Source organism: Schistocerca gregaria, chromosome 3 (assembly GCF_023897955.1).
Source record: "Schistocerca gregaria isolate iqSchGreg1 chromosome 3, iqSchGreg1.2, whole genome shotgun sequence".
Classification (NCBI taxonomy): domain Eukaryota; kingdom Metazoa; phylum Arthropoda; class Insecta; order Orthoptera; family Acrididae; genus Schistocerca; species Schistocerca gregaria.
In genome coordinates this window covers 609,263,581-609,287,422 of record NC_064922.1, presented here as the reverse complement: position 1 = coordinate 609,287,422, position 23,842 = coordinate 609,263,581, and the positions used below count along the sequence as shown (strand labels likewise).

The 23,842-nt window shown below is 39.0% G+C and overlaps 1 protein-coding gene across 2 annotated transcripts in view; it reads left to right on the top strand.

Annotated features, from left to right (window-relative positions):
- Positions 1-8,544, top strand: part of LOC126353775 (lipid droplet-regulating VLDL assembly factor AUP1-like) — a 99,277-nt gene extending 90,733 nt beyond the window's left edge. For both annotated transcript variants that reach the window (XM_050002856.1, XM_050002855.1), the window contains exon 10: positions 7,467-8,544. In XM_050002856.1, the coding sequence (XP_049858813.1) occupies positions 7,467-7,616 (150 nt within the window). In that variant the 3' untranslated portion in view covers positions 7,617-8,544. The remainder of the gene's footprint in view (positions 1-7,466) is intronic.
- Positions 8,545-23,842: the final 15,298 nt, after the last annotated feature.

The window sequence follows — 23,842 nt, the reverse complement described above, 5'->3', positions numbered from 1 at the left end:
TGCTGCGTCGCAGACAGACACAACAAAAAGACTGTCACAGGGTGGGGGTAAGGAGCAGGATGGGGCAGGAAAGGGGAGGGGTAGTAGGGTAGGGGTGGCGGATAGTTAAGTGCTGCTGGTGAGCGTGCAGGGATGAGGTGGAGATAAGGTAGCGCTGCTATGTGCAGCCGGGAGGTTAGTGGGATGGCAGGGGAAGAGGTGGGAAGGGAAGGGGGGTAGTGGAAAGGGAGAGAAGTGAAGACTGGGTGTGATGGTGGGATGAGGGCTGAGTAGTGCTGGAATGGGAACAGGGAAGGGGCTGGATGGGTGAGGACAATGACTAACGTAGGTTGAGGCCAGGAGGGTTACGGGAGCGTATGATATATTGCAGGGAAAGTTCCCACCTGAGCAATTCAGAAAAGCTGGTGTTTGTGGTAAGGGTCCACATGGCACAGGCACTCATTGAAATGGAGTAGTCATGTTTGGCAGTGTACTCAGCAACAGGGTGGTCCACTTGTTTCTTGGTCACAGTTTGTCGATGGCGATTCATGCTGACAACTGCTCGTTGGTTGCCATGTCCACATAGAAGGCAGCACAGTGGTTGCAGCTTAGCTTGTAGCTCACATGGCTGGTTTCAGATTCAGCTCTGCCTTTGATGAGATAAGTGATGTTGGCGACTAGACTGGAGTAGGTGGTGGTGGCGGCGGCGGCGGCGGCGGTGGTGGTGGGAGGATGTATGGGACAGGCCTTGCATCTAGATCTGTTAGAGGGGTATGAGATGTGAGGTAAGGGGTTGGGTGTAGGAGTCGTATAGGGATCAACGAGTATATTTTGTAGGTTTGGTGGATGACGGAACACCACTGTGTGAGGGGTGGGAAGGATAGAGGGCACGACATTTCTCATTTCATGGCACGACGAGAGGTAGTCGAAACCCTGGCAGAGAATGTAATTTACTTGCTCCCGTCCTGGGTGGTACTGAGTTATGAGGATAAAGATCCTCTGCGACTGGACGATGGGACATTGGGAGGTGATGGGACTCTGGAAAGAAAAGGCATGCGAGATCTGTTTGTGTACAAGGTTGGATGGATAATTACAGTCTGAAGGCTTCAGTGTGACCCTCAGTTTAGTTTGAGAGGATCCACTCATCACTGCAGATGCGATGACTGCAGGTGGCTAGGATTTATGGAAAGGACTTCTTTGTATGGAACGAGTGGCAGCTGTCGAAGTTGAGGTATTGCTGGTAATTAGTAGGATTGATATGGGCAGAGGTACTGATATAGCCATCTTTGAGATGGAGGTCAACATCTAGGAAGGTTGCTTGTTGGGTTGTGTAGAACCAGGTGAAGCAGCTGAAGTTGAGGTTCTGGAGGAATGTAGATAGGATGTCCCTATCCTCAATCCAGATTGCAAAGATGTCAACAATGAGTCTGAACCAGGTGTGGGGTTTAGGATTCTGAGTGTTTAGGAAGAACTCTTCTAGATGGGGCATGAATAGGTTGGCTATAGGATGATGTCATGCGGATGACTGTAGCTGTACCCCGCATTTGTTTCTCGGTAATACCTTCCAAGGAGAAGTAATTGTGAGTGAGGATATAGTTGGCCATGGCAAATATGGAGGAGATTGTTGGTCTGGAATCCATTGGGCATTGGGAAAGGTAGTGTTCAATGGCAGTAAGGCCATGGGCATTAGGGATGTTAGTGTAAAGGGAGGGGGCATCAGTAGTGATGAGCAGGGCACTATGTAGTGAAGGGACAGGAAATGTGGAGAGTCAGTGAAGGAAACTAACTAACCAACAACAATACCTCCACTTAGACAGCTGCCACCCATTCCATACCAAGAATTCCCTTCCATACAGTCTAGCCAACCATGGTCGTCTGCAATGATGAGTGGTCCCTTTTGCCATATAAGAGGATCTCACTAAAGCCTTCACAGACCATGATTATCCTTATAACTCAGTACCACACAGAACTCTCCTTTTCCGCTACCCCTCTCCCCTCCCCAACTCTCCCCTGCCGTCTTTCTAACCTCTCGACTGCACATAGCTGCCCTACCTTATCTCCACCTCGTCCCTGCATGCTCGCCAGCAGCACTTCACTGTCCGCCACCCCTTCCTGTCCCCTTCCCAGCCTCCTCCTTACTCCCACTCAGTTGCCACTCCCATCATGCACTGGTGCTGCTGCTCGTAGTGCAAGTCTTTTAGTTGTGCCTATCTGCAACTCAGCATCTCCGCTATATGGTGAATAGCAACTTTCCTTTTATTATATTGTTAAGGTCTAATATGAACTTTTCTGTAGCACCATAATTTGTACTGCTCACAATATTATCTATACATGGTGCAGAAGATTGTTACTCTAGTGTACTCACTAAAACTTAATGTTAGGCCATGTGTAGGCAACAAGTCCTTCAGAGAAATGGCAAGTCTGTCATCTTTTATATCTGTTGAAATCAGTAAAAATTATGGCCAACCTACTCCAGCAACATTTCAAATTTGTATAGAAATTCACATGTGGCTGAATAGGAGGATATATGATATATGCTGATAATGAATACTCAATATTCTAGCATTTTGTTTTTGAGGAAAGTAGGGTGCAGCAGATTCAAAGTAATAATTGTAATACTAGTTCGGGAGTAAAGTCAAGCAGAAAGAAGAGAGTCCTGCTGTTAGGTAGCAGTCATGGGAGAAGTGTAGGTCAGTTGCTACAGGATAGGCTAAGAGTCGAGTAACCAGGTCACAAGCATTGTGGAACCTAGTGCTAAGCCTAGCCAGGTTAAGAAAACCTAGGGGCCTTGTGCACAGATCGTGATGGTGAGGACCATTTCTTATTGTAGGAGGAGCAGGAAACACCCTGGCTAACAATTTGGACTATAGTATTAGGTGTGACCTGGATGTAATAGGAACAGCAACAGTTCACACTCGTGTGGGGTTTGAGAATGCTTTGCAGTGCCATGATCAGTCATGGGTTAATATGGCTGTCATCAACCATGTTAACAGAGAGCGGGGGAGGTGGTACTGTTGGCAGAAACTAAATCTCCTATCTGTGCTGTGCCTGTTGATGCAATTGGGATTTGGGGTTACACTAGTCATGGCCTACTGCACCTGAATAGGAGAGGGAAGGATAGATTAGTTGATCTTCTTGCTGAAAATGTAAGGGGGAGAGGGGGGCACATGCACACAAGACAAAATATCTGTGATTGCTGGAGTCAAAGGGACACATTTTTTAGGTTAGAGTCCGGTTACAGACAGAGTATTGGAAGAAATTAAAACAGAACAGTGCCATAATGTCTGTAGCAGTACCCAAAGAAATAAAATTTGTGTGTTTCGTAAGTACATTAGAGGATTGAAAAATAAGTTAGATGAGCTTCTTGTATGCCTTGAAAATGGTGTAAATCCTGAAGGTATAGATGTTTTGTCTCTCTCTGAACACCATGTAACTGCAGGGATGAAGAAGTTGAATTTAAGGGATTACAGATTATCATCTTATTCATGTAGAGCCAACATGGAAAAAGGAGGAGTTGCTACTTATATAAAAACTGGACACAAAGTCCAAAATATTGAAGCAAATAGTTTTTGTGTAGATCAGATCCTTGAAGCATGTGAGTTGCTACTGCAATATACTTCTGTAGTAATTGTAACAATCTACAGATCCCCTCAAGGTAACTTTCAGCTATTCCTGAAAAATGTAGAGGCATTATTGAGCTACCTAGTAGGCAAAAAAAATTAGTTAATGGTTTGTGGTGATTTTAATGTAGATTTCTTAACATACGGATAGGAAAAATGAGCTAGAATCTTTGTTTGGTTGTTTCAATCTAGTGTCTGTTGTAAATTTTCCAACTTGTGTGCAGCAGGATAGTAAGTCACTTATCGATAACATTTTCATAGACAGTGCTCAGGCAGTAACAATTAATGTGAACTCAGTTGTTAATGGGCTATCTGATCATGATGCACATCAGTTAATGGAAATAACACACATAACACCTTACAGGCTTCAGGTAGGTTCATACAAGGCAGGGAGGCTTATTGATGCAGCCTAGAAGGAGTAGAATGGGATGAAGTGTACACAGAAAATGATGCTGATGCCAAATTCAATTTATTCCACCATAAATTTTTCTCAGTATTTAAGAGTTGCTTTACTGAAGCGTTATCCAAAAAAGCCATTACAAATTCAAGTAAGCCATGGATTCCTAAGGGAATTAAGATATCGTGTAAGAGGAAGAGCGAAATATATGGACAGGCCAGAATAAGTCAGGATCCAGCGTTACTTGCTTACTATAAAAGATACTGTAATATTTTAAGTAAAGTCATTAAGAAGTTGAGATGCTTGTGTGTTCTGACAGAAATTAATGATGCGGATAATAAGATTTAAACTTTGTGGAATACTCTCAAACGGAAGACGTGGCAGCCTGACAATGCACAGCATACCATAGCAATTAAGCTAAATAATGATGATGTGAGTGATAATTCACAAGTTGCAAGTATTTTTAACAATCACTTTCTGAATGTAGCAGCAAAAATAGGGCTAAAGGGTTCAGTTGAAGAAGCAAAAAATATGATAAAAATGTCATTCCCCAGGACTTTAGGCCTTTAGAAATAGCACCAACATCCCCCGCTGAAATTAAGGGAATTATAAATACACTGAAAAACAAGAGCTCATGTGGTGTTGATGGAGTCTCTAACTGAATTTTGAAGTGTTGTTCTAATTCAATAAGTGGAGTCCTTGGTGATCTATGTAATGCTTCACTTGCACAGGGAATTTTTTCAGATTGAAGTACACAATTGTCAGATCTCTTCATAAGAAAGGGGACAAGAGTGACTTAAATAACTATAGACCAATCTCATTACTGGTGTCATTTTCAAAAATATTTGAATAAAGTTTTGTATTAAGGTGTAGTCTCACATTTAAGTGAAAAAAATTTACTCAACATGTCACAGTTTGGATTCTGGATGGGTTACTTGTCTGAGAATGCTATCTACACATTTACTCATCAAATAGTGCAAGCCCTAAATAACAAATTATCGCCAGTTGTTATTTTTTGTGATCTTTCCAAGGCATTTGACTGTGTGGACCATGCCAACCTCAGGTCTTATGGAACTGAAGGCTATACACACAGCTGGTTTGAATCATACATAATGAACAGAAAGCAAAAATTTGTGCTGAATAACATAAATAATGTTGGGAGAGTAGTAAATTCTAGTGAATGGGGAGTTATCACAAAGGGAGTCCTACAGGGTTCAATTTTGGGTCCTCTGCTGTTTCTTATTCACGTGAATGACTTCTCACTTAACAGAACTAGAACTTTTTGCAGAGACACATGTGTTGTAATAAATCCCGTTCCAGAAAAAGCAGCTGAAGATATTGTTAAGAATGTCTTTCAAAGAATTATTAAGTGGTTCTCAGAAAATGGACTCTCCCTTAATTTTGAAAAAATTCACTAGATCCAGTTCTGTACACCGAATAGAGCCATACCGACAGTTGAGTAGCACATGAACAGGGCTCAGTTAACAGGATAGATTTCTCCAAATTTTTAGTTGTTCACATTGATGACAACTTGAACTGGAAGGAGCATATTACTGAGCTTCTCAAACAATTAAGTTCAGCTTTTTTCGCTCTTCGTATAATCACTAGTCTTGGTAATAAACAGATCAGCCTCCTAACGTACTTCGCATTCCACTGAATAATGTCTTATGGAATAGTTTTCTGGAGGTAACTCACCACGTAGACTTAAAGTATTGATTGCACAAAAAAAAAGCAGTGAGAATAATTAGTGGTGGTCACCTAAGGACGTCATGAAGGCATCTATTCAAGGAGTTAGTTATTTTAACTGCTCCATCAGAGTACATACATTTGCTAATGAAATTCGTTATAAATAATCCATCTGAATTTTCAAAGAACAGTGATGTTCATACGTACAATACTAGAGGGGAAAAATGACCTTTCCTATCTGTTATTAAAGCTGTCAGTTGCTCAAACAGGAGTACATTATTGAGCAACATAAATCTTTGATCATTTGCCCAACAACATAGTGTCTGTCAGGTAGCAGATCAAGTTTTAAATCTAGCTTAAAATCATTTCTTTTAGACAACTCCTTCTATTCCATGGACAGAGTTTCTGTTTCAGAACTGGTAAAAAAAAATTGTATCTCTAAATGTAGTTGCATGTTTAGAACTAAAAGTTTCAGTAATATTAATATTAGCACTATTCATGTGTGTATATCTACCTTGTAATCTTATTTGTTCCACATCATATCTATAAAATAATCGTAAAAATGATTTACAGAAACTAAAGCAGCTTTCAATTAGTGTTTCCTTGCTCAACCAATTTAAATCTTGTCTGACTGCAAAACTTATTGACTGCTCTACTAGAATGCTTGATCTTCCAAACCTCCCCCTCCCCTACAAATTCATTTAAGCATATAACTTTTACAGACTTTGTCCTCCAGAAATAGTTTCAATTGATATAGCTTATTCATCATTCCTACTGATGGGCCATCTACGTTAAGGTGCATTATGAACTTGTTTACAAATGAAATCAAGCACAGAATCATTAAATTGATCAATGTATCAGCTACTTGTGTGTGTCTTTAATTCTAAATTGCATTCCCATGTTATTTTGTTTCCTTTGGACTGAATTCCATGTCATTTGGTCCACTCAATTAGTTTCCCTGGGATAGTTGTTAAAAAGTGTGTTTGAATATGTGTGTCAGTGAGAAGGGAAGAGTAAAAATTTACTTCCTGCTTAGAAGTACCTTAATATACCATTACAGACATTGGAACCGACAGAATTGCCAGTAAAATTATAGATACATGGCATATTACACTGTACACCATGTAACCATAATTTTACTGACAATTACCAACTTTTTCAGTTCTGATGCCTGTAATTTTATATAATTTAAATATTGTCTTCCTATGAAGTATTTTATATGACAAGAATATTTTGCTCTTAAATCTGTTCACCTGTTACTACATGTAATTGTTTGGATTTTCTGATGAAGACACCCTAGTTCGTGTTGAAGCCAGTTTAAAGTAAAATCCTGTTGCAAGTGGTTGACTGTGTTATACATATCGTACAATTTCTCTATTGGTCTAGCTATGTTTAGACTTGCTGATTCACTACAGAAACTTGTTACAGAAAAGGCCTAGGAGGAGGAGGAGGAAAAATACACAGGCTTTTGCAACATGTCCACTGTATCTAGTGGCCAACACAGGAACCATAAGCTAATGAAAGGGAATGTAGCTGGAAATCAGGAAACTACAACTGTAATGTTTCACTTGGTGGACTTTTAGGCAGGGCTTCTGTTCCCATAATTTTATGGACATCTGCCCCAAAATTTGCATTATGAAATAGAAAGATGGTTTCTGCAACACTTTCAAGTCCATGTTGTTTATATCCTTGTCAGCATTAGCAGTTTAAATTTTGAAGAGTAACTTACTTGATACTAGATGAGAATTCTTCATTTAATGTACTTCCTGGTTTTCTTTTTGCAGAGCACCAGCTCAGAAAGCTGCCCGCCATGCTTCCCAAAATCTGCTCAGGAGCGTATGCAGTCATTTCATGAACGTAAAGCACGCCTTATAGAAAATGCTCGTCAGAAGTACATAGAAAAACATGGTTTGAAAATGGGACTTAACTGTTAAAGAGACTTAAATGGCCAGTTCAGTTATCTACCAAATGGTGACAGAAAATGTTGTTCTGTGGACATAAAATCAGTGTCTTATGAAAATCCTGGTCATATGAGACTGACTTTTTTATGTAGTGTGTTGTACAGCCACTTGTAAATATTGTATGAAAGTCATGTACCTCTTTAGTGTTAAATGGCAATTGCTGCTATTTTGGGATCTCTTGGAAGACAATACTGAAAATTGATTGAATGAAATTACACTGCTTGCAGTCTTCTTGAATGGATGTGAAGAATGCTAATGGGGTATAAAAATTGTACTTAGATCACCCTGCATCATCATCATAAGCATATAACAGAAAGAAAAATAATACATATTGAATGGAAAATTAATTTTAAACTTTAATCATGGATTTCTTGTCTTAAGCTAATGCACAACTGATTTTGTACTGATGCCGGAAGTAATTATGCATTTTTCAGATATTATTGATTTATTACTTGTACTTCTGTAAAACAGAATAAAGTGTGTAGAACATTTTTCTTACAATGTAAGAAATATAATACAGTATCTAATTTTGGTTGCAGACATCAACACTACTGTAGTATTGCTAAGCATAACAAGGGACCGAGTACATGTATGAAATTGGGCAGTTAAATGATAGTTGCTAATGTTACAGTTTTATCAAGAGATAATGTCCATGCATTGAATAGTGTGACCTTCAGAGCATGACTTTTCAGATGCTGAAATTTTTTTTTTAAATCACTGATAGTAAATTGATGTTGGTTGAGCTTGACAATTAAATCAGATAATGGAGGTTATTCATGTTTTTACAAAATTTACTGTTTAGTGTCAGTGCAAATAAGAAATATGCACAGAAAAGTACCTTCTGCCATAATACAAAATAAATTCTCTTTAAATAAAAAGCTATACGCAGTTTCAAAGCTTATGCAGACTCTTTTTCATAATCTGACATATTGTTAAAAGGATATTTTTGCATTGAAAATAACTGATTTTAGTTTTTAGTTTTCAAGAATGAAATTGTAATGAAATAACTGTTTAAAGAAAATGAGTTGCCATTGAGCTCACCTGTGAGATAAAAGCCTTCTGGCTACAATCATTGCAATGAAAATAGCAGGCTTCTGATGTTTGACTTCTTTGTGACAGATTCTGGAGAGGGGACAGAAGCAGGCGAGAGTATTTTTTATTGCTATTGCTTGCACACATGTCACTGCTTTTCCTTCCTAAACATAGTAATATATGAACATTTAAATGTGTTGACAAAGGCAAGGAAGATAGCCACAAATTGAAGCAGAAGTCGCAAATTTGATTTGTTCTGTTCCCTGTAAAATAATGAAAATAATTCAGTAACTTCAATTAAGGTTATTTCTATCTAAAAGAAATTAATTTAATGGTCCTTCTACATTTCAGATTGCATTTGTAAGAGGTCGTACAAAATGCTCTCTTGCCTAAAAGTTATAATCTGTTAGTACAATAATTCAAATAACTTTCAAACATTCGTAAAGAGCATGTAAGTAATAATGAATGTTACTGTTAGTACAAGTTGTTTTCTTAATTGATGTCTTGGATGAAGTTTAACAACAATTATATAAGCAATTACTCTGTTCCATTTGACACCAGTCAATTAAAATAAAACAACAAGGACAATATGTAATTTAGAAATTGGCTCTTTGTTGAACTTTTGGAGAGCCTAGAAACTTTTATGTAAATACTTGATAGTTCATTTCTCTTAGATTTTATTTTGTAACCCAGTACTTTATTGTACTGACTAATGGATCAATTTCAGTTACCATGATATTGAAAATGTTCCGAAGAATGTGTGGATACTGTGACGAAACATATTGCCCCTCCCCCCATCTGTTTGCCAACCCGTCACCACCTTTTTTCTGTGAAGGAGACAAATTTGTCTTATTTTAGTGCCATAATGTCCAGCCTTTTGAAAAATTATCTTTTGGTAAGCATAAATTTTTTACCTGTGGTCAGTTGCTGCTAGTATGATGCATAGAAATTGATTATGTACTTGATTTAGAGCTTTTTCATGTTTATGTTCAAGTTCAAGTGGCTCTGTATTAAATTTCTCTAATGTACATAATGTCATGTAAGAATACTTTTGTAGTGAGTAGTCTTGTGTTGTGATAAGAGAGCCAAAAAATGGAGGAAGGCAGAGAGAAACAATGAAATGTTTTTTGTGGAAAATGAGAAAGTTTTCTGCATATGGATGCTGTATGCTGTGTGTGTATGAGTACTGAACAGAGCAGATGTGAAAATTTTTCAGTAGTGTATCAATTGTGTGAAAAAGAACACAACCACATTTATTTCTGTGAATGAGATGTAGATCCACGAACCATGTTAGCATAGAAACAGCTGCGTAATCAGTGATCGGTAAAATCATTTCACATCTCTTGCACTATGGTTTATAATCCATTGTTAGTTTAGTACATGTACAAAGTACATGTTCTCCCCATTTTTCTTTGTATTGGATTGCCTTTTGGGTTATTGGTTGCAAGCCTAATTCTTGCATTATTACTTCATTTCTAATTTTGTCTTCCCTAGTACAGTCTTTCACAGATCTTCAGATTTCCATTTTTATGCTTCTATTTCCCATAATTGTTTTTTTCCCAGTGTCCGACTTTCTGCCCCCATACAATAAAGCAGGACATGACTAAAATTTTCAGTTGTCTCTTTCCTTATTTTACATATAACTGTTCTCTTCATTGTACCACATACCCCGATCAGTGAGAACATTATGACCACCAACTTAATACCTAGTATGTTCACCTTTGGCATGGATAACAGCAGCAGTGTGTCATGGCAAGGAAGCAATGAGATCTGTTCGATCACTGAAGGGAGTTGGCCCCACATCTGTGTGTGTGCGCGCACACACACACACACACACACACACACACACACACACACACACCACCTAATTGTCTTATATTTTGGGGAGGGGGAGATGAGCTCCGATGCCACATTTATTCACATCCCAGATGTGTTAGATTGGGTTCATATCTGGTGACTTGGGGGGCCAGCACATAATTTGTAAGTTGACACTGTGTCTCAAACCACTCCACACTCCTGGGCTTGTGACATGGTGCGTTATCTTGTTGAAAAATGCTGCTGCTGTTGGGAAACATGCTGATCATGGTCTGCAACCAGTATATTACATAACCATCATGCTGCCTTGCATGAGCTCCACTGGATCCATGGATACTCAAGTGAATGTTCTCTTGAGCATAATGTAGGTACTGGCAGCATGTGTCTATCCCGCAGTACAGGTGTTAAGGCGCTATTCCCCATGAAAATGATGGATTCACACTCTCCCATTGACATGACGAAGGTTTCAGAATTCATCAGACCATGTAAATTTTTGCCACTGTACCAATGTTCAGTGTCAATGGTCAAGTGCCCATTTCAGTCTTAGTTACCGATGCTGAGGTGTTAACATTCACATAAGCTTAGGTCGTCTGCTTCGGAGGCCATTGTTAGGAGTGTTCAGTACACTGTGTGTTCACGCACTTTAACTCTATCCAGCATGAAAATCTGATCTTAATTCTCCCACAATTTGCTGCTTCTCCTGTTTTACCAGTCTGCCCAGCCCTATGACATCTGCGAGAGGGGTGACCACCCAAATCCATAGTGTCTGGACATGGTTTCACCTTGGTTTTGGCGCATGGTGAAGACACTCACCATGGCACTCCTGCAGTTTCCAAACTGCTCATGCCAAGCCTCCAGGCCATCACAATCTGCCCTCCATCAAACTCGGATAAATCATGTGCCTTCGCCATTCTACATGTAGACAGCATACTCACTTATACTACATGCACTGTGCATGTGTTTGACTACCAGTTATTCTTTGCAGTGTGAAGCTGCTGTTGCCTGAACAGGCTTATATCAATAGTAGGTCAGAGGTCATAATGTTCTCGCTGATTAGTGTAAACATTGGTAAATGTTCGCTGATTAGTGTAAACATTGGTAAATGTTATATTGTTTTCTGTAAATTTGTATATAGATAATATGATAATGTTGCATTCTGTAGGGGAGTTGTTGAGTTGCAGAAAGGCACAAGAAACAGACTACTAAACACACAAGCTCGTGGCCAGAAGACTTTCTTCAGAAATAGAAATCACGCACACACACGCGCGCGCACACACACACACACACACACACACACACACACACACACACACACACACACACACACACGTGCAAGCGACCGCTGTTTTGTTGTGTCTGTCTGCGACTCAACATCTCTGCTTTAGGTGGGTAGCAATCTGTCCTTTTGATAATATTGTCATTATTCCATCCTGAATTTTTCATGTGTCACATCCTAAATGCTTGAAATGGGCTACTTGTTGTATCAGTTATTATTGAGGACTACTTTTGATTGTTGTGGGTGAATACCTAAAAAGGCCATGGTTCTAGTTTTGCTTATAGGTATAATCAGATTGTAGCTTGCATTTATTTAGTTTATGTAATGTTGTTTGTAATTTGTCTTTGCTGTGTTGTATAAGCTGATCATCCACAAATAACATCCTGTTAATGTGTTTATTCTCCCAGTATATAGACTGATGGTGTTCTCTCTGTCTTTTCCATTTTCTGGTTATCTACATAAATATTGAATTTGTGGCTTTAAAATATTACTGAAGACACCATCCAGCCATAGGTGACTATTTTCCAGATTTTCAAATTCACATCTAAGGGGTAGTATGAACACCTACAATAAAATAAGGGGAGTGGCTGAAATTTGAATTGCCCACATGTTATGCAGGAGTAAGTTGTATTACAGAATAATAGTGCTGCTCGTAAAAGTGAAGGCACTTGTAATTGAGTGTTACAGTCGAAGTTAAGCTTTATTGACATTCAGCGCGAAGCACACTTTAAAAACACAGTAGAAAATGTGCTGCTTGTCATAGGTCATACTTGGAAAAGATGCTTGAAGTCGTGAGGTGAGGTGGAGTTAAGGACTGAGAACACACAATGTAGTGACTTCATAGTTTGGTGGCATAGTCCACAGACTAATAAGCTGTTCCTTGCTGGCTGTATTCTGATCAAATCCTACTTTTGGAAAATATTTTTGTTTTATTGCTTTAGTCCATTTAATCTATAGAAAACTTGAAATTGTCAGAATGAAAAGTTGTCAGAATGAAAAGTTTGCAGTTCTCGATAAAGAAATTTTGGCTGTCAAAAGGGCACATTAGATTTCTTTACCACTTAATATCCCATCTACCTCAACGACCATTTGCATCCTGTGAGGGAGGGAGACTGAGGTTATCACCACTTTCGAGGCAGTGTAGGTCATCATGGTGTCTTGGTGCAGTGAGAGACCAGTTTTCTCGCATGGTCCATTCCCCCCCACCTGTAAATTTTCAGTGTGGTCAAGGATGCAGTGATTTTGACCGTCGGCTCTGAAAAATACATTCCTTCTCCCATTTGTTGTAATACAATTAATTCTTCTTGAAAACGGAGGCTCCTTGAACCATTTTGTTAAGCAATGAGATTCATATGTAGCTATACTGTTTCTTGCCAACATTATTTTTAATTCTGCAAGGATTATACACAATTGTTTTCGTGTATCAGCACCTACTATCGTTTTTCATTCAATACTCAATCTGAATTAGTCCACAAATAATGTAGCAAACTTATGTCCTTAAATTTTCCTGGTTATCATATTCTTATACTCATTTTGGTTTCTGGTGAGCCGTGCTGTACTACGTATGTCCATTATATGTTTTATACTGTGCAGCGATTGTTTTCATCTAATACTTCATACAAAGCATTCGCTTAAGGCAGACAACTATCGGCTTTCTAAACACTGACAAAGTTAATGTATGTCCAGTATAAACATTAGAGTTATGCAGAATTACATTCCTGAGTCTAAATATTCTGATGAGTTGTACTAGTGACTAGCGAGAAATCTACCTAACCAAGTGGAGACTGGAGAAAACACACTTTCAGGTTAAGGAAATGTGCAAACTATTGGAAACAGTTGCTCATTCTGGCAGAAGTATTGAAGGGGTAGGAAGAGGGCTGAAGAAAAAGGACTGGAGAGGTTTAGGGACTGGGGAGACTTACAGAAAAGTCGTCCAGAATCCCATGTTGGGGGAGACTTGTGGAAAGGGATGAGAAGGAAACACCCTAAATCTTGCCAGTCCTTTTCCTTTATACCTCTTCTTTCCCTTTCAACAGTTCTGTCAGGAGGAGGAATCATTGGCTCCGAAAGCTTGAAGATTACATTAATTTTTATGTGTGAATTGTTCTGCTGTTGCTTGGTGAGTAGATGCTTGTATCCATCCAGTTATATTATATTTTCAAAAATTGATTACTTTCATTGATATATTAGCTCTTGTGTCTATCATGCCTTTTTATATAACCCCCTTATCAGCCTCACTTGTCATTTATCTTGTTGTAACTGTCATCAGTTTTCAACCTTTTGTGGTAGTTCGCTTGTTTATTTCTTTGTACCATCTGTTATAACCAATATCTTTCCCCTAAATCTTTCCTAATACTGATTTCTGCATGCATAGGTGGGTCCATTGTTAATTACGAATTTGCATGCAACTATTAGTGTGTGGTTCAGAATACACTGCAGAGCTTTCTCCCAACTGTCTTTCACAGGTTTGTTTGCGAATTTGATGGCAGTTTTCTTTCCATCTCGCTACTTATCTTGCTTGTGCACGATTCTTCCACATTTTTGTGTTTGTTTTTTAGCAAACTGCACTGACTGACTGTTACTGCCATCTCATGAATTGTTTTATCTCCCAAACACAATGGATTCAGTTTTCTCCAATGACTTCTTCTTTCTGTTTGTACTGTTTTTAAACTTTTGTATGTTTTAACATCTTTTCCATGGATTTTATCAATTATGATATATTATCATAAATTTTTTTCCTATCGTAATTTTTTTGTATCATATAGTCCACTTTGCCATTTGTTACCTCTTTTTTAATCCTAGTCTGTTCTCAAGATTTTTATGTAAATTTTTCTACAGTTTTCCTTGATTGTCTTTGTGTTTTCTCTCTTTTTTTTGTCTCCGATATTTCTTTCTCACTACTCTCACCATCTCTAAGATGAAAAGGTTTTAAATTTTCATCCCATCTGGTATGTCTCCCCCTGACCTGCAATACTATGTGAATTGTATGTGATTGTCCCCATTTCCTAAACCTTATCACTCCTTCTCATTCATACCTCTTACTTCCCCTTCAATCTTTTTGCCATAAAAAGGAGACAGAGTGTCTGCAAGCTTGCACATTTCCTGAATCTTTCTTTATATATGTTTTCTCCTCCTGCTGCTTGGGGAGTGGATTTTTTATCTCCAGTTACATTTTATTTTCAGAAATTGGTTACTTTTGTTGATATATTAGTAATCTGCAATGAGGTATTCTTTACATTTTGTTATTGCCTGTCTGAGGATTTTGAGTTTCCTGCCTGATGTCTGCTGGCAACCTGAGATTTTTGCCGTTAAGTATAAAACTCCATTCTAAACTGCATACAGAATTGCATAGGCTATGTGTAAATTGAAACTTCTTTGCAGATTAAAACTGTGTGCCGGACCGAGACTCGAACTTGGGACCTTTGCCTTTCGCGGGCAAGTGCTCTACCAACTGAGCAACCCAAGCACGACTCACGACCCGTTCTCACAGCTTTACTTCCGCCAGTACCTCATCTCCTACCTTCCAAACTTTACAGAAGCTCTCCTGCGAACCTTCGCCTTCGAAAGGCAAAGGTCCCAAGTTCGAGTCTCGGTCCGGCACACAGTTTTAATCTGCTAGGAAGTTTCATGTCAGCGCACACTCCGCTGCAGGGTGAAAATCTCATTATATGTAAATTGTTTGTACCTCTGGTACTGGGAGTGGGAATTGCTTAGTTAACCCTGGATTCCCTCTTGCTACTAACCGCAAATACCTTTATGGGGTATTGGCATGTAAGTGTAAGAATACATAGGTCCATAAAGGGGCTTCTACAGTATACTCAGTTATCAATTCTACACAATACAATATCTTTTTGCAGGCTTCTGTAGGCTAAATCTTTTCTTGCCTTAGCTGTATTGCTCCAGAAGGCTGTGCCATAGGGCAGTATTAAAAGAAGGTATGCTAGCAATCTTGTGTACAGGTGAGTGCAGTGAGAAAGACTTTTAGGTGCAAATTAGTTGTAACTGAACTTTTTGGTTAACTTATCCACCTGCTAGTGTCATCTCAGTTTATCATCTGCCTGTATGCCTAGAATTAGAGACAAAGTGTCTCATTCCACGTATGCCCATTGATCTTTACTTTTGGTACCTGTAAGTCGTTATTATTTATTTGGATGTGCATAATATTAATTTTTGTAAGATTTAGACTTAAACTGTTGCCTGTGAACTAGTTGTAAGCCTGTTGCATTATTCTCCTGGCTGCATCTGCTATGAATATGTTTGGACCTTTTATCAGCTTCTTGTTTAACCAGCAAACATTATAGTTTTTGAAGAGTCCTCCAAGACCCTAGGTGAGTCATTTATGTAGGTCAAGAAGAAGAACAGCATATTCAATGCTTCCCTCCTGTGAATTGTCCATGCCATATCATGTGTTAATGTGACACTCCAATTAAAAAGGGGAGAGAGAGAGAAAAGAGAGAGAGAGAGAGAGAGACTAGACTCCATCCAGGTATGAGGAAGGCCGTTAATACCAAAACATTGTAATGTCCCTAGTAGAATTTTATGATCACTCAATAAAAGACTGAAGAAGTCATAGGAAATGCCTACAGGCTAATTATTTTTATTTAATTCTTCCCTAACTTAATTCATGAGATATGATGCTTTCTCAGCAGAGAAATATTTATGGAAGTTGTTAAAAGCTTCTTCTTGAAAAGAAAGTTCAATATTCTCTTCTAAGCTATTTCCTAAAAAAAAAAAAAAAAAAAAGGGAAAAAAGAAAGGAGGTTACAGGAGGCAGAGAGGTATAGCTCACAAGGAGAGATCACTAGCACTGGGATTGACTTTCTGAAACCATCTGTATGGTGATGTAGGTTAAGACCAAGGTATGACACCCTGCAGCCATTCACCCTGGTGGACCCTCGATTGTGAGTAATTGATAGAAAAAAAAATTGAAATTTGCACACTGCTTAATAGTGTTTTAAAAAAAAAGTAATATTATATCGACTGGTTATGGTGGTGTACTGCAAAGGGTAAGGCCTTCGCATGCATACAGCTGTGGATTCCAAAAGCATCAGATACTTAAAATTTTGTGTAGTTTTCTTTATGATGATTATTTTTATTCAGTTTTTTTGCTTTAAATTTATTTTTTTATTTCTGTTCCTTCATTGCAGCAGTTTAATCATAATATTGACTTGTTCATTTGGTCACATTTTTATGCCTCTTATTCTTTTTCCACTTGATAACGATTTTAATCAATTTTATATATCAATTTTGAATTTTTTTTGTGTCATTTTATTTTTTTCATATATGTTATTGCATTCATCATTTCTATTCCTATTGCTTGAGTTTCAATTTTCTTATAAGTCCTTCTTTCACTTCAGTCTTCATTTTTTGTCCATAGTGTAGTAGGAACGTAGGCTATGATTTAAATGTTTGTGTGACAATTACCATAAAAAATAGCTATTTTTCAAATATTGTAACAGATAAATACAGTTAAATTCATGTTCTGAAAGAATGATCGAAGTAAAAATGAGAACAGTGAAAAAGTTCCTACAGAGATTAAAATGCTGTGACAAACGAATAGAAATAAGTCATTTTGATAAAGATTAAAAAATAAAATTTAAAGCACCTGTTGAGATTTGAACTTAAAACCACCCAAGGCCTTACGCTATCCGTTACGTCACTGAACCGACCTAAAGAACCCTACTTTTCTGATGCTATTGAGCTTCAGGCACAATTCTGACTCTTTTTTTCTTCTGACAAATGAAGGTCCACCAGAGTGAAGGGCTGCAAGGTATGATATCTGGGACCTTAACGTACATCACTGTATATATTATTCGAAAGGGATATGTGGATAAGACAACCAACCAGTTGCAATAAATAGTGGTTTTAAACTAACCTTAACCATTGTTTCAATGGATTTAAACCAATCTTCTTCAGAAGGAGAAGAAACAAACTTCACATTAGCAAACAGTGCTAGTAAAGTGATCTAACATTTGCATGTGAAATGTGTTGGCAACAGTCTGTACATCCATTTATAAGAGTTCATCATCATCATTTAAGTCTGGAGCATAGTCCCCCTTATAAAATTCCTCCATGATCCCCTATTCAGTGCTAATATTGTTGCCTCTTCTGATGTTAAGCCTATTACTTCAAAATCATTCTTAACCGAATCCAAGTACCTTCTCCGTGGTCTACCCCGACTCCTCCTACCCGCTACTGCTGAACCCACGAGTCTCTTGGGTAATCTTGCTTCTCCCATGCGTGTAACATGACCCCACCATCTAAGCCTGTTCCCCCTGACTGCTACATCTATAGAGTTCATTCCCAGTTTTTCTTTGATTTCCTCATTGTGCGCACCCTCCTGCCATTGTTCTCATCTACTAGTACCTGCAATCATCCTAGCTACTTTCATATCCGTAACCTCAACCTTATTGATAAGGTAATCTGAATCCACCCAACTTTCGCTCCCATACAACAAAGTTGGTCGAAAGATTGAACGGTGCACAGATAACTTAGTCTTGGTACTGACTTCCTTCTTGCAGAAGAAATTAGATCGTAACTGAGCGCTCACTGCATTAGCTTTGCTACACCTCGCTTCCAGTTCTTTCACTATGTTGCCATCCTGTGAGAATATGCATCCTAAGTACTTGAAACTGTCCACCTGTTCTAACTTTTTCCTCCTATTTGGCACTCAATCGGTTTATATTTATTTCCCATTGACATTACTTTTGTTTCGGAGATGCTAATCTTCATACCATAGTCCTTACATTTCTGATCTAGCTCTGAAATATTACTTTGCAAACTTTCAATTGAATCTGCCATCACAACTAAGTCATCTGCATATGCAAGACTGCTTATTTTGTGTTCACATATCTTAATCTCATCCAGCCAGTCTATTGTTTTCAACATATGATCCATAAATAATATGAACAACAGTGGAGAGAGGTTGCAGCCTTCTCTTACCCCCGAAACTACTCTGAACCATGAACTCAATTTACCGTCAACTCTAACTGGTGCCTGACTATCTATGTAAAGACCTTTAATTGCTTGCAAAAGTTTGACTCCTGTTCCATAATCACGTAGAACAGACAATAACTTCTACCTAGGAACCCGGTCATATGCCTTTTCTATATCTATAAAACGTAGATACAATTCCCTATTCCACTCGTAACACTTCTCCATTATTTGCCGTAAGCTAAAGATCTGGCCCTGACAACCTCAAAGTCGTTTTAAACCCACACTGATTTTCATCCAATTTGTCCTCAACTAATACTCGCATTTTCCTTTCAACAATACCTAAGAAGATTTTACCCACAACGCTGATCAAAGAGATACCTCTGTAGTTGTTACAATCTTTTCTGTTTCCATGTTTAAAGATTGGTGTGATTACTGCTTTCGTCCAGTCTGATGGAACCTGTCCCGACTCCCACGCCATTTCAATTATCCTGTGTAGCCATTTAAGACCTGACATTCCACTGTATTTGATGAGTTCCGACTTAATTTCATCCACCCCAGCCGCTTTATTGCACTGCAATCTATTGACCATTTTCTCCACTTCCTCAATTGTGATCCTATTTCCATCATCATTCCTGTCCCATTGTACAACGAAATCTGAAACATTACTGATCGTATTTTCACCTACATTGAGCAACTCTTCAAAATATTCCCTCCATCTGCCGAAGGCATCAACAGGATTCACCAGCAGTTTTCCTGACCTGTCCAAAATACTTGTCATTTCCTTCTTACCTCCCTTTCAAAGACTGCTAATTACACTCCAGAATGGTTTTCCAGCAGCTTGACCCAAGGTCTCCAACCAGTTTCCAAAGTCTTCCCAAGATTTCTTCTTGGATGCTGTAATTATGTTTGGCTTTGTTTCTTTCTTCAACATAACTTCTCTGTCTACCTGAGTTCTAGTATGTAACCATTTTTGATATGCCTTCTTTTTCCTTTTACAGGCTGCCTTGATTGTTTCATTCCACCAAGCTGTTTGCGTCATTCTACCTTTACACACTACTGTTCCAAGACATTCTTTGGCCACTTCTAGTACTGTGTCCCTGTACCTTGTCTATTCCTTTTCCAATGACTGTAATTGACTACATTCAACTAACTGGTACCTTTCTGAGATCGCTGTTATGTACTTGTGCCTGATTTCCTTATCCTGAAGTTTCTCCACTCTTATCCTCCTACATATGGACGTGACCTCCTGCACTTTCTGCCTCACAATACCAATTTCAATGCAGATTAAATAGTGATCAGTGTCATCAAAGAATCCCCTGAATACACATTATATAGTCAGTGACAGATCTGGTTCCCCTGCCTTCCCAAGTATACCGGTGAATGTTCTTATGTTTAAAAAATGAGTTTGTGATTACTAAGCCCATACTGGCACAGAAATCCAAGAGTTGTTTCCCGTTCCTGTTGGCCTCCGCATCCTCTCCAAATTTACCCATAACCTTTTCATACCCTTCTGTTCGATTTCCAATCCTGGCATTAAAATTACCCATGAGCAGAACACTGTTCTTGTTCTTTACTCTAACTACATCACTGAGTGAATCATAAAAACTATCCATCTTATCTTGATCTGTCCCTTCACAATGCGAATATACTGACACAATCCTAATTTTCTTACTAGACACTGTCAAATCTATCCACATCAGTCGTTCATTTACATGCCTTATTGCAGCTACGCTGGGTTCCATTTCTTTCCTAATGAAAAGCTCTACACACCATTGTGCTATTCCTGCTTTGCCTCCTGACAGGTAGACCTTGTATTCTCCCACTTCCTCTTCTTTCTCACCCCCCTACCCGAATGTCACTAACAGCTAAAACGTCCAACCACATCTTACTTGCAGCCTCTACTAGCTCTACCTTCTTCCCAGAGTAGCCCCCATTGATATTAATAGCTCCCCATCTCGTTACCATTCGTTTGTCGAGTTGTATCTTAGGATTCTTTGGTTTGTCCATTAGAGGTGGGACTCCGTCACCTCCAAAGGTCCGAGGCATTTTGCCCTGATTGTTGCCAGCGTCATATATATATATATATATATATATATATATATATATATATATATATATATATAAATTAAAAACAAAGATTCCAAGACTTACCAAGCGGGAAAGTGCCGGCAGACAGGCACATAAACAAAACACACAAACACACACACAGAATTACTAGCTTTCGCAACCGATGGTTGCTTCTTCAGGAAGGAGAGGGAAAGATATACATATATAGTACCAGGGAAGCAGGTTGCTAGCCTTACTTGCCCTGGGTCCCATTGAGTTTTACCCCTAACAGTTAAGGGACTAACCAGTGGATTTGGTAGTCTTTGCCGTCTGAGCACAAAGGTGTCCACGACTCAGAATATGTCAGAGATGCCCAGCCTTATTCCAAAGTAACTGGTATCCCGACTGTCAGGACCACTTACTTGGCCACTCATACGTTGCCCGTGGTTCATGAACTAGGACATGATACCAGGAACCCACACCATGAACCAGTTAAGGCCTTTAAATTCAAGGACTTGTCACATCAGTAAAATCAATCCAATAACATGCCAAGATCTACATACCGACAGTGCGCGTGGCAAAGTATCAGTCACACCCATATGTGACTGCCTATCTGTTGCATGGGGTCTGGAGGTCTGCATTTATGTGTTGAACAGAACATGTCATTCAGGATTTGTCATATCACTCAAAGTGTCAAAATCTCAATATCTGTGTGATCAGCATTCATAGCAATGTGCTGGTCTTGCCCTTCATTAGATAGTAGTTGATCCAAACTGTCCCCAGTGCCACTCACTACAGTTGTGATTTTCCTTACTAAGTAAGAGTTTTCTCCAGAGGCTAAATAACAGGGAACATCACTGAGCTCTGCACTTGACTTAAAAAAAAAAACACTAGTTATCTCGTATTCACTGTCAAGGGAGTTCTTTACTAGATCAGACTTTCCGCTCCTATGACTACTCTATAGCAGAAGGACATTATTTGTCTTTTTAAGCCCACGATCACCACAGACCTTAGTGTATACACTTCTTCATCCAAGCTGGTGGCTTCGCAGAATCCAACATCATAACAATATGCAGTATTCACACTCCCCAGTTAACAAAATGTTCCAGGCTATTATGCTGTGGTCAAATGGATTTCACATTAAAACCCAATGTTTCGTCCCCATGTGCAGAGGCCATTTTCAAATGGCATTATATTTTGAATGTTAGTCACATCCAGGCTCACTACTGACTACAGCTAAATAAAATACCGCTTCCGCGCAGTGGCGTGCTGTCGCAAGTTTTGAATGCACGAGTGCAACTTTCCGTTGTCAACTGCCATCGTCCGCTGTTCCTATCATCCCAAGGAGGAAGACTGGTACACACCTTCTTCAGCACCGGAATCAGATGTCATTCAGTTTCACACTGTGTTCCTTCCTATTGAAATTCCTGGTGTGTTTTACAATCTCTGTGGTCTCTCTGTATAACCTTTCATGGTATTAGCATGTGGCTGCCAGTACTTGAGTCCTATCAAAATAAATTTGGTGGTGTCCTGGCTGCAAAGCATGTTCTGCAGCAACTAATCTGTCAGTCTCCCCTCTTCTGCCATTGCCCTTGTGCTCTTTTCGTCATTTTTTGATAGTTCTTTTTGTAGCACCCACCTACAATTCCCCACACCTACACAGAAGCCTACAAATTCCATCTCTTTTCAATAGTTGGTGAGCATCCTTGGCCGATTGTAGGTGATGTTGTATCTTCTGTGTGTGTTTGTATATTACCAGTATGATACGCTTTTTCAAAATTTTTCCTGTGAGGTCAGTAACGTCCTTAATGAACGCCAGGAAAACTTTAGATTGCACCGGCGCTTGAGCGTCACTATGATTCCTACGCGGTGGTTTTAACACTTTTCACTTCAGCGAACAAATAAGCATTCTTGAGCAATGCATTGGTGAGGTGTTTTAATTCTGCGTCAAGCAGCTCTGGTTCTCAGATTTTCTTTGCTCGATTTGTCAACGTTTTTTTATGATGCCTCGCCTTTGTTGTGGGTGGTGATTCAAATCCCAGTGTAGGTAACGGTCTGTGTGGGTGGGTTTTCGGTAAACCATATGCCCAAGCTACCATCTTTCTTGAAAACTAGTACGTCAAGAAAATTTAATCTTCTGACTGCCTCCTCCTCCTCCGTGGTAAACTGAATCTTCGGAGTGATCCCGTTGAGGTGTTTGTGAAAATGATCCACTTCCTCCTTGCCATGCCACTTCAAAACAAAGGTATCATTTACGTACCGGAACCATATACTCCATTTTTGTTTGCAGTTTTCAGTGCCTGCTTCTCGAAGTTTTGCACAAAGAAGTTCGCTGTAACCGTCATGAAGGGGCTCCTCATAGCGACACCATCAGTCTGTTCATAGAACTCATTGTTCCATTTGCAATACGTGATTGTGAGGCAATATTTAAGCAGTTCTGCAACACCGGGAAGAAAAATGCTATTCGGCTGTTACAACACTTCATTGAGCAGAACCATAGGTAATAGATAAAAATCACGTCAAAACCAATTAATATGTTCTCCGGCTGTACAACTGTACTATTTAATTCACTGATAGAATGTACTGAATTCTTGATATATGAATCAGATTGGCCCACATATGGTCGTAATAATGACGTCAAGAACTTGACAATTTAGTATGTGGGCGAACCAGTAGCACTCATTATAGGCCTTAGAGGAACACGTTCCACATAATTCTTGCTGGTAGCGCAACTGAATTGAAAGGACTTCACTGAACGCTCCGTTCGATAGAGGACTTCATCAACCGCATAACAGTTACAAGAACTTTTGCAGTAGAGTCTACTCAGTTTCCTATATGTTTGCAGATCTAATAAGTAGCTAATCTTACTATCATAGTTGGTCACATTCAAAACAACCGTTGCATTTCTCTTGTCAGAGGAGATAATAACACTATCGTGCTCGTTCAGGCGTTTTATGTCATCCTTTCATCCACAGTTAAATTACTTTTTGGAGGCTTTGCGCGAGACAATACTCTTACAGCTTCTATAAGGATTTCTTCAGCTGTAACCGTGTCCACACTACGAATGTATGATTCTACACTAACTGTTATTTCT